This window comes from Rhea pennata, chromosome 12, assembly GCF_028389875.1.
Source record: "Rhea pennata isolate bPtePen1 chromosome 12, bPtePen1.pri, whole genome shotgun sequence".
Taxonomy (NCBI): Eukaryota; Metazoa; Chordata; class Aves; order Rheiformes; family Rheidae; genus Rhea; species Rhea pennata.
The window spans coordinates 16,425,938-16,438,218 of NC_084674.1; the positions used below are offsets into that span (position 1 = coordinate 16,425,938).

A 12,281-nucleotide genomic window follows, 5' to 3' on the forward strand; every position below is an offset into this window, starting at 1 on the left:
AATTGAGGTGGAAGAGTGAGATAGAATAAAGCATGCTCCAGAAGAGGAGGAACAGAAGAGTAAACACAGAGGGAAGCCAGAGGGCAGAGACAAAAAGATAAGAAGAAAATAGAAAGAAATGAGTGGGAAGTTTAAAAAGACAAAAGACATGAAGGGAAATAACACAAATTGGGGGGGCGGGCGAAAAGACAGAAACAGAAAGAAGATATATAGATATATACAGGAAACCCATCCTGCCAGAAACTGCTTTTTATCAAGCTCTAGCAGGAGACACTGCCAGAAGTAGAGCTGAATCAATTATAGGGAAGTTTAGATCACCTGAAATGACCAAAAGGTGGGAGAAAGAAAATACTTGAAAATCTGCATGAAGTAGTACATTTATGTGGAATTCATCTCAGAACATACAATCCAGTTCTGCTACAGGGCAGAGATAACTTTCTTGGATCAAAAGCAGTTTTGTTATCTACTGACAGAAGAAATGGGCCCACTAGATCCCATTCCATCACAAACTGTCTGTTCCATGTTTTTCACCAGCAGAAAGAACAACTGATTAGGGATTAAGTTACTCACTAAGCGGAGTTCAGGATCAAGTTGAATAACTATTTTTAAAGTTCATTAGACTGCACTGCATTCTTTGCAGTTCAGAGAGCATGACATAACTGGCCCATTCAAGGTAGAGAAGAGAACATCCATTCCTCCTCTCCTCGCACACACCAGAGAGATGCCAAGGTGTTTTACACAAGCAAGTAAATAAACTTCCCAACACAATCCAAGACTGTAATGCTGGCAAGTGGTTAAGCACAATCCAGTATATGTAGTACCTTAAGTGCACTTACGATTTGCTTGAAATGCATTGTTTTGTAACATCCAGCATTGATACGTTGCCTTTGAGGAAGAATGACAATGAATCTACTGCACAAGAAAACAGCTATAGCACACCCTCTACCCCCAGCAGAGAATGGCAAAAAAGTAGAACAGAAATTTGAGCTTGTTTACTCAGAAGAAGTTGTTAGACAAGTGGAACTACATACATTATCAAGAAAAAGAGATTACTACCCTACCAATCCAGTGATAGCTGACTCTAGTCTGCTGAATTTAGAGTCACTGATATGAAGCAATCTTTTCTTGTTTCCTTAAAAGTTATCATCAGTATCTCAGAGTACACTGCTGGCCACATCACAAAAACCTCAATAATCACACCTTCCATCTCAGCAAAGATGAGTGACCAACACAGAAAATACACAATTGTCCCACAGAGAATTTATCTGTACTGCCAGTTTTCTAAAAACAGTCTATTGTTCCAACAACAAAGGTGCAGAGCCTTCTCAGACATATCTTTAAAGTATGTTCAGACAAAATTGACTCAGATCCAGGAACAACAGATACCCAAGATATGGCCTATGTTCAAAAGTGCATTAATACACATATATTTGATTTGTTACTTCTCTTAAGACATATACCTGTTTCTTAAAGTGTCCATCATATTTTTGGTTAATTTATCATAAAATTTATTTTGTTACTATTACAGTGTATAATTGACTTTGTACTGATTATATGAATTAGCAATATGTTCTGCATGTTGAAATACCCGTGAGAAAGGGAGAGCCAGGCTTCCTGAGAACTCAGCCAGCAGTTAAGTGATATGTAGTCAGTGTTTCACTAAGTAATAGACGAAGACAAACTCAGAATTTGTACCTCAGGTTTCTCTCACAGGTCTTGAGAACTCCGTCATACAGAAGCTGTCTTCTAACATCTCATCACAAAGAATACCTATTCTGCCTATCAGAATAGGTTTTGGAGTTGTATATAATGAGGAAATGAAGGCACCAGAGACAGAATATTCTTGCTCTTCACACCCATCTCTACAGTTCACAAAGCACTAAATGAGAGCAGTGCTGCAATCTGTATAATGTCAATGGATGCCTGTGCCCACAGAGAAAACAGGGTAAAGAAGAGGCTGTGGGGTTGATGGGATTGTACAACTGGACTGGAAAGAGAGAGGGAGAGATATCTCATCTTCCTCAGTTTCTGAAATGATTTTTTACACCAGAACTGAGTATAGTCCCCTAGAAAGATCAAACTAGTAATATAGAATCACAGAATCAGTAAGGTTGGAAGGGACCTCTGGAGATCATCTAGTCCAACCCCCCTGACTCAAGCAGGGTCACCTCGAGCATGTTAAACAGGATTGCATCCAGGTGGGCCTCGAATATCTCCAGAGAAGGAGACTCCACAACCTCTCTGGGCAACCTGTTCCAGTGCCCGGTCACTCTCGCAGTGAAGAAATTCCCCCCTCACGTTCAGGCAGAACTTCCTGTGGTTCAGTTTTTGCCATTGCCTCTTGTCCTGTCACATGGGACAACTGAAAAGAGCTTGTCCCAGTCCCCCTGACACCCTCCCTGCAGGTACTTGTACATGTTGATCAGATCCCCCCTCAGTCTGCTCTTCCCCAGGCTAAAGGGGCCCAGCTCTCGCAGCCGTTCCTCATATAGGGCTAGTAGAAGACAAGCATATCTACTTGAAGGACAATAAAACCCTACCAAACTTTGTTCATAAGATTTAACACTTGGGTGATATTATGGTCGTTTTTTGATTCTGTTTTTCAGACCAATACCACAAAATTTCTGAATATTATTCAATAGATGTAGAACTTCAACAAAAAGAAGGGCCAATTACTGCTAATCCCCAAACTCTTTATTTTATTAGATCAGAAGCACAGCATGGATATGTATGTTCTCTTCATCTGACAGTCTGTCCTACCACCTGAAAGTATGCTGTAAAGATAAACTCTGTTCTTTGAGCAAGCTGAATTACTCAAAATTAAACTCAGTATAAACAAGATGCAGATTCAGATCAGAATTTGAGAGAATTTAAAAGGTCAAGTTATAAATTTTATGCACATATATTTAGGGGCATTCAAGACCCTTTCTATTGAAAATGGATAAAGATCTCTTACTAAAAACGTATAATTTATTTCTGCTTAGACTGATCTGGCAACACTAGCTTAAAAAAAAGAGAAAAAAGAGAAACAAACATGGACAAAAATGTGCATTTCTTTCTAAATGCTAACAGCTTCTAAAATTAGGTCAGAAATATCAGACTTTGGCCTAACAAAACTAACGCTAAAAAACATTTCTTTCAAAATGATTAGCCTCTGACACAAGTAACTGTTCTACCCTTTTCATGTAATGCTTTATGAAATTAGTTATTAGCAGATCTTGTTGTAGACTGACAGCTATGGAGATTTGTGCCCTGAATTTCTCAGGAGGAAAAAAAAAAAAAAAAAGAAACTCAAAGACTGTTCGTTGGCTAAATACACAGCTGCATAACTTGCTCTTCACACTGACCTGGATTATTCTGCCTTTTATGAGCATTTTTTGTTGTCCCTATACACTTAATCTTGATAAACAAGAATATACAACATGGGTCATATGCATAGTATAATTACTTTTAGAGAAATGAACAAATTTATACCCCATGAAATGGACAAACATCTTCATAGATAGAAGACCTCATATCAACCTATTTTTTCTAGATAAAATAATCTGAATTTACTTATTTACTAGTTTGGGATTCTGATTTTTTATTTTTGAACTCCTCTCATCCCACAAAGAAGCCACATGCAGATTTTGAGAGAGCGCAGGATCACTGACCTCTTCACACTATTTCAAGGTGTGTTCAGAATAAACCATGGAACCACTACAATGTAATACAATATTAATCTTGAGTGTGATAGTCACTGTGTTATTAAAATACACAACACAAAATTATTTTTCAAGATACATTTTCAATATATCTTGAAAACAGCAATGAAAATAGCATACTATTTTCAGCCCAAGAAATACAGCTCTACAAACAAAATACTTCAGGAAGTACCATCCCTTTTTAAAAGATCATTTTTAATAGCAGTGACCTCTTAAAATTCACATTAATGTTCCTATCACTGTAAAATATATTAATGTAAAATTTTCCACTTTTGTCTAATAGAAAAATATACTTGAATTACACCATTAAGATGCAAAAATAGATTAGACAAGAACATCATCGAGACAATAAAATTTCAAAAGGACTGAAATATAAAAAGAATATAGTAAGGACAAGTAACTATATTTAGTTAATATAAGCAATAGAAACTCAAAACATTTTTATATTGTCACATATACATATATATATAATGTTCAGCATAACATTCACTTGCATTCCCCTCCAAAGAATTTCACTGCTGAAAACCATATTTTAAACACATGACACAAAGAAGTACATAATCAAACTGAAAAAATAAGGCAATAGTAAGCATATTCTAAATACATTTTATCTCCAAGTATCATTACATACCAATTCTTCTTTTTTAAAAAAACAAACTTTTTTTTCACATCAAGTTAAAACAATAACAAATATATATAATAAAAATTCAGGAGTACTTACCAAATTATGATTAGTTGAATTAGAATCATCTTCTGGGAATGGGATGTAAACAGCTAAGGCCACACAATTGGCAAAAATAGACAGTAGTATAAATATGTCAAATGGTCTGGAAAATCTTGTTAAGGAATTCATCAGTTTTGATTATCTACAAACTTTCAGTTCAGTTCTCTTTTCAGTTTCAACATTCATAAAACAAGTCTTCCTTTTATGCAATTTTTTGACTCATAACTGTGACAAACTTCTTCATCGCTCTTAGTTATACCACTATATTATTAGTTATTACAGTTATATCAGTATATTACTGTTTTCTATCATTAATGACCTTTCAATGTCCTCTTCTTTTTTTTTTAAAAAAAAAAAAAAAAGAAAAGAAAAAAAAACGAAAGTTCTCTTACTGCCTCAGAACACTATGTTAAATTCTAGAGATGAATTTAGCTAGACAGTCTTAACTCAGTATGCAGGTCATCATGGTGGGTAAGAAACACTTACCAAGCTGTTCTATCCTCAGATGTTCATCTGTGTCTCATTAATGCAATTAATGGCGATGATGCGTTTGTTCAAAGGAGAAAAATAGTTTCAGATCTAGTTCAAATACGAAACATTCTGAACTAAACGCAACAACAGTTCTCCTCTATGAGTATTGAGAAGTTGTATAATTCACATAAAGGACAGTTCTGAGCCCCTCTTTCTGTCTTTGACAATTGGACTCCTGAACAATTTTGCCTTGGCCAGGACAGATGAAAGTTTAGGTGAATAAACTGTGGAAAAGAATATAATTACTGACCCTGCAGCCACACAGACTGAGAGTCTACAGGCTTTCACATGAGAGTAGCAGGAATTGTAGTTGCACTTCTACACCCAGATCTAGATAGCAGTAGTTTAAATCTGGAGATAACCTTTCATCTTCCAAAGAGGAAAAAATATCTCTTAAAATTCACACACATGAAGTTCACCTTCAGCTTATTATTAAATTATATTAATACAAGAAAATAATGAATTACCATGGAGGAAGTAAGTGCAAATATAGGGGGACCTAGATGAAACTATTTGCTAAGTCTGGATAGGCAGAATTGTGCCTTAGCTATTTTTTGGCATGTTTCTCTCAGTTCAACATACAATTTCCGTATGCATCCATAAGAGCTCCATAAAAGACTGAAGGAAGAGTACTAAATAAAAACTTCTTCCCTCAGAAGCACAGCCTTGTCAGTTTAAAGTATTTTTTCTGAACAAAACTACCATCATATACTTCTTAAGACCCTTTAAATCCTGTTCGTTGGCCTAAAAAGAATGTTTTGCCGCCAGTACTGAGCTTATGTTCACAAAGCCTACCATCGTCAGCGGTTGCTATGTTATGCATAAAATAAAGCTAGAAAATACATCTTCACCTGTAGTGTCCTCCTGAGAAATGAACAAATAATACCAATATGAGATTGGCAAGTTTGTTTTATGATGTAGTGCTACTGCAACAAATTTTGCTCTGAGTTACTCCACTCTAAATCCACAGTAATTTCATCTAACTGACCTTAGCCAAGGAGAGGCCAATTTACTAAAATTAGTTGGACTTACACCAGTTTAAATGCGAGCAGGTTCTGTTTCACTGTCTTAAATTTGTAATTGAATTACGTTCAAATAATTGAAAAAACAAGCTCTATAAATGAGTACCACTTGCTATTGCCAGACTGGGTGTTCTGTTTAAAGTAACAATCAGTTTTACCTTAATAATCTACTCTCTTGAACAGCTGTTTCCTATTAAAGGTATCTCACCAAGGCTAACAGGCAAATTTTCTCCTCTTCCCTCAACAAAATTGTTTACTTGACTTCAAAAATTTTTTGAGAATTAAATGATATACCAGATCTACACGCTATTAGTTCTTCCAAATAAAAATTCATGTTCTTCCAACCTACAGCCCCTGAACCACAGTAAAACCAATCTTTCCCCAATATACAAATCATGATAAATACATGCTAGTATATTTGATCTCCTACCTACATATCTTCATGTTTCCAAATACATTTCACAGTAGATATACATCATAAAAGTTGAGAAAAGGAATATATTTCAAATATGCGCACATACTAACAGTGAATCCTTAACTTAGCTCCAAATTTCCCCTACTTCTAGCATTTGGCAAATACCACCTTTGAAAGATTTCTACATCAGGTTCACTTGCCTTAATGATAATACACCAGACTGCCATATGGAAGATGCAGGTTTGACATCTTAGGTCATTAAAGACTATCTCCCAATTAACACCGCAAGATGCACTCCCATCCATTTAAACATGTTTGGAAGGGCAATTAATGCAATATAGAGATTTGTTAGATTAGTATATTGCAAAGATATAAGATGGGAAGTAAAAAAATCCACAGGGGAAATAAAAGAGGGAAAGGCCTTTTGCAAGATGAATGTGTCAGACAGAAAAAGCAAGATGACCACTATTTTAGAATAAGTAAACAATGTAACTTTTAAAAAGGGCATACCAGAATGTTGTCTAGAGATAAATAAGTTCTGAATGTGAACTCCTCCTCCTCAAGAAAAAAGGAACAGCTACAAGGTCTTCTCTGAGTTACTTACTTCAGTGAAATGATGCTCTGTGTCATTATAACACAGATTAAGAGGCTATCATCAACGGAAATTTAAGCAAAGTTAACTACCATCAATATTAACAAGAGTTATCCACACACATGCAGGCAAACTAATATGTGTTAGCTGAGAAGCTGTAAGAGATGTTGTTAAGATAATCTCATTGATACATTTGAAAAACTCAAAAAAAAACAGATTATAAAAAAGAAAACTGTATCAAAGGATACTTCCATTCTACTAGACTAATGCAGGCTCTTCGTATTGGGTTGTTGAGGGATAAACAGAAAAGGGCACGGGGTGGCCGACTATTGGACGTATTACCCTGTTTTTTGCTCTTGGCGTATTGCTGGCGTTTTCTTTGGGACAGAGATCCTACAGGCTGGGTTGTGGTAGTACTCATATTTTGGGCAGCCTTTGCTTGTCTAGCAGCATCAATTGCAGCTTGCCAAGACAGAACAGTTTGCTTGGATGGTGCTGAACTGTTTGACTGAATAGTTGGTCCTTCACCAGGGAGAGGAATTCTGGTGCTACTTGCATAGTTCACCTCTGTGGGAGAAGGAAAAAAAAAAGTATTTGCTTATATTTTTAATGATAAAATATGTCATAATAATGTTGCTTAAAATATTTTAAGAATTCTTGATGGTGTGATGCTTCCACTACAGATACTACATAGCATGAGTACATAGATAATTGCACAGTAAAGTAAGGTTCAGGAATCAGTACTGTCAATTTAAATTTAATCTAAGTGTCAAGACAAGTACTGCACAGAAACATCTAACATTTTGATTCTTCCATTTAGTTCATAGTTTTCAAATCAGATGTCAGCTTTCATGTAACTGTATTTAAGTCCAACAGACCATACCTCCTTCTTCTAACCAACTTTATTTTAGCATCTTAACATTTCCTGTTTTCTCACTTCATTTTGGTTAAAAAAAAAGTGGTGGTTTAAAATTCTTACACATTTTTACTGAGAATATTCAATACTGTTTGAAAACACTAGCAAAAAAATTCCTAGAAGCAACTTAAATCTTGCCTTATTCTGCGTTCTCAAAGAAAAACACATCGATGCCTTGAGTGAGTGAAAATCTGATGTTGTCTGTTGATAAATACATTCATATAGTATTGGTATCTTCCACACCACAAATTATAAGAGTGAAACCACTATGAAGGAATGCCTTAATTCTTTTTTTTTTTTTAACAAGGAAAAAAATCACCTTCAAAATAATTACTGAAGTTCTGTTAATCTAGATGGCAACACAGAAGACAAAACACCACCAACTAGCAAAGATCCTTTCTAAGCTCTTTGACTAGAGCAAGAGTCTACTCCTAAATGCACCTGTAGGAAAGAGACACTCCTAAGAAAATTCAAAACTTGAGGATGCTTTGACGGGGGGAAAAAAAATGGAGGAACGGCACAATTACGCATACGGCGAATTCCAGCTGGAGAGACTGAAAGATAGCTACTGAGGCGGGAGAGAAAAATATATGCTCGATGATTACTGTTCATCAAACATAAATGAGACACGATGCCCCCCGACAAAACCACACTCCTCCTTTCCGGGTGCGGGAAATAAGCAGGGACGAGCCGCAGGCGCGCAGGGTACGCGCGTGGAGCGCGGCAGGCGCCGCTCCGCGCCTGTGAGGGCGGGAAGCGGCGCGAGGGCACCGAGGGGCCGCACTAAAATGGCTCCCGGGGCCGGCGGCGCGGGGGGCCGGCGGCGCGGGAGCCCCCGCGCTTCGCCCACGCGTTTCCTACCGAAACCGGCAGCTGTGGCGCCGGGGCCGGCGGGCGGGCGAGAGGAGATGGCCATCAGGGAGCGGGCGGCACATCAACGGCTGGTCCCTCGCTAGGTCACACAAGACGGAGAGTGCCTCCTCGGGTTACGGTTTGACAGCGAGGGCAACGTGTGACTTTAACCCCCAGTGTTTTTCCAAATGAAGGATTCTTGCCTTTTTTATTTATTTATTTTTAAGCAATGGCATAGCCATCCCTCTCCTTTCCCCCACGTTCTCCAAACCCCCCGCCTCCCGCCTGCCCTTTGGGATGCCATGAAACCATGCTCGGCACAAATATACCACCAATCTATCTATCATCATTTTAAAATCAATATTTGAAAGTGAAACAAAGCCCGAGTGTCTGTGTTCCCCGGGGGGAACCCCTGCCCTCCAACGGGGACAAAAATGCAAACTTACTGCTAATTTTGGGGGCGGGGGGGGGGAATCATAAAAAAAAAACACCAATGGGGGATGCAGCGCTGCCGGAGCCCGTTTGCAAAGGAGATTAACACATAGGAGCCCCATGTGTCGTCTCTCTGTGCGCTCCTGGCAGCGACATGACGGGGAAGTGGGCTGAAAACATCGCATCCAAAGCGCGGCAATAACCCCGTACCTGCCCCCCGCACCAGAAAGCCCCTGGGAAGCGGCATCTCCAGGCAGGTTTATCCACAATGACAGAAACACGAGAGAAACATGCACAAACGTCCTCTCTCTGCCTCCCTCTGCTCAACCAGCTGATATTAACGGCCCTGGGGCCAGAGACAGACATGTATAAACCCGCTCCCATGTCAGTTACACGCTGAGAGCAGCATCCCCGTCCCTCCTTAACCTCACCCCATGCCCTTCCTATTCCCCGAGCCGTCTCTCCCGGCCCCTTCCTCAAGCCCAGATGCTCACCCCAAACCTACCCCATTCTCAACCCCCTTCCCTAATCCCCCCCAATCCCCGTCTCCCAAATCCCTCACAAATCCTCCCCCGCCTCCCCCTCCCCTCAGCCCCAGGCTTGCTGCTGCCCTTGGTGGGCGCTCCGGCTCTTACCTTCAGGGTGCTGCTCCTGCTGCTGGTGATGCATTATTCTCACTTTCTCCGGTGTGTGAGAGGAGGGGGGAAAAAAGAAAAAAAAAAAAAAAAAAAAAAAGCAGAGACGCCCCCTACCCTGCCCCCAGGCCAGGTGTGCGCTGCCCCCGGCGCTCCCCACTATCCGACCCCCATGGTAGTGTCTAGCGACACGCGAGGGGCTGCTGCTGCTGCTGCTCCTGCTCCTGCTGCCGCTGCTGCTTCGCTGCTGCTGCCGCCGCTGCCAAATCCCTCAGAGTTTGGGCCAACATGACACTCACATCCGGGTGACACGGGATCTCTCCATCCCTAGCAACCCGGCTGCTGCTGCTGCTGCCGCCGCCGCTGCCTGATCCTCACTCCCGTTGCTGCTGCTGCCGCCGCCGCTGCGGCTGCCGCTGCCCTCTCCGCCGCCGCCGCCGCCGCCGCCGCCACGGGGTTAACTCCCTCGCTGCTGCTGCGGCTGCTGCTGCTGCGGCTGCTGCTGCCGCCGCCGGGGCCGGGGCCGCGGCCACCGCCACCTGCTGCTGCCGCGCTCCTGCGGCCGGCCGGCCGGGCGGGGGAGCGGAGCCGCGCGCTAATCGCCGGGAGCGGCGGCAGCCGCAAATAGAAACGCGGCGGCGGCTTAACCCCTTCGCGGCCGAGCCCCGCTCACGGCCGGCGGGCGCGTGCCAGCCGCGCGGCGCCCCCGCGGCCGTCACGCCTTGCTCGCGGCCGCGTGCCGCTGCCCGGCGCAACCGCGGCGAGCGCCTCGCCTCAGCCCCGCTCGCTCGAGGCGCCCCGCGGCGCCCTCGCACCTTCCCGCCCGCCGCCATTTCCCGCCTCGCGGCCGCCGCCGCGGCTCCCCGAAACGGCACCGCAGCCCGGGGCTGCCTGCGGAAGGGGCCGGCGGAAAGGCGCGTCCTGCTGAGCGCGAGCCACAGCGGGCATTCTCAGATTTCCCCCTGAAATGGTTTGACTGGCTGGAATAAATCTGGAAAATCTGGTTTTCACCGCCGAACCCTAAAGCTTTATTCTGAATTTTAATTTTGTTTTCAGAGTTCTTGAAATACCCATAGAAATCGTGCGTGCTGATGTAGAAAAAAAGAAAATACCTGTCAGGGCAGCTGCCTTCACATACTAGAAGGCCACTGTAAGAAGTGGCCTTTCAACAACCATAAAACATAATTAATGAAATAAAGTATGATGTAGCGAAATACAAATTTGAAGCAGAATTGATGCTTCAAAATTAAAGTTGTTTTTCTGCAATGAAAATTTTCAGGGGTTTTTTAGAATATTTCAGGATATTTTTCTGAACAAACTGTCATCAAAAGCAATGTTTTTCAACCTTTACACTTCGTCAAAAGTGCCATTTTGTTGAGAAAACATTCCAGTGAAACTATTTCTACCAACCTCATTCCCCTGCTGCTTTGTTATGCATGTCCCCATCCTCTCTTTTAGCCATGCTTCATCCACGATTATCTCCATCTAATTAATAATAAATAAAACCTAAAGATAGTAATTAGATGAAGAGCAATAAAACCTTAATATTGCTGACATTCTCCAGGGAAATAGTGAAGAATACCCATCCTCCAGTTTTATAAACAGCTTTCAATTACATACAATCCATCCCTTTTGGTGTTATTTTATTTTTATAAATTAAAGGATAAAAACTCTTACTGGTAAAACTGTTTGAGAAGTATACAGAGAGAAGTCTTTTAAAGGAGAATTCCTGTGCCCACACAACTTCTTGATCTTCCTTTGAACACTTAAAAACTTAAGCTTATAAACTTAAGCACTGAGGCACTATTGACAAGTTCATAACTACTAGACCTGGACCTAACATAAGCAAAGAAGATCCTACAGAAAAAGACTGCTTCTCTTACAATTTTTTTTTCATGAAATTCCTGACTCTAGGTTTTGCCAATGCTTATTTTCTAATCCTCTGACCTCATGAAGGACCGTAACAATGTGTACTGAAAGCTACTAAATAGTCCTCAAAGCCCAAATTTTTAGGTTCTTTAACCTCCCAGTCAAAGCATAAATCAAAAAGAAATTAAAGATAGAACTTTTTTTTGCAGTTGGTCCAAAACTTTAAGCACGTAGTTTTCCTGATTTCAAAAGCTATCTGGCCCTGGATTGAAGGATACATATTTTCAAAATCAATATGGCTCTTTTAGCAAATAATTGCATGTAAAAGCATATGTTGTTTCTATTCTTCTTATAGTATTCAGACCACATGAAATTAATGTCCTATATAGTTAGAAATGAAATGCAAGTGCTTTTAGAAAGTTCTAAGAAGGTATTTAAGAAAAATGATAGTTTACTCCAAAGCTGCTGATGCATCAGAATTATCTTAATTTGTTTCCAAATTGTATATATGAAAATTACTCATGCCATTAATTTGCATGCTAGAAAGCTATTTTCCTTTTCCTTCTACAAAGTAGTATCTACTTATTTC

The 12,281-nt window shown here is 40.8% G+C and overlaps 1 protein-coding gene across 1 annotated transcript in view; it reads right to left on the reverse strand.

Annotated features, from left to right (window-relative positions):
• The window catches only part of CACNA1D (calcium voltage-gated channel subunit alpha1 D), a 194,041-nt gene extending 184,184 nt beyond the window's left edge, over positions 1–9,857 (reverse strand). The window contains exons 1-3 of the mRNA XM_062585857.1: positions 9,824–9,857; positions 7,237–7,555; positions 4,426–4,531 (exon numbers count right to left, since the gene is read on the reverse strand). Of these exons, the coding sequence (XP_062441841.1) occupies positions 4,426–4,531; positions 7,237–7,555; positions 9,824–9,857 (459 nt within the window). The remainder of the gene's footprint in view (positions 1–4,425; positions 4,532–7,236; positions 7,556–9,823) is intronic.
• Between the last annotated feature and the right edge of the window lie 2,424 nt (positions 9,858–12,281).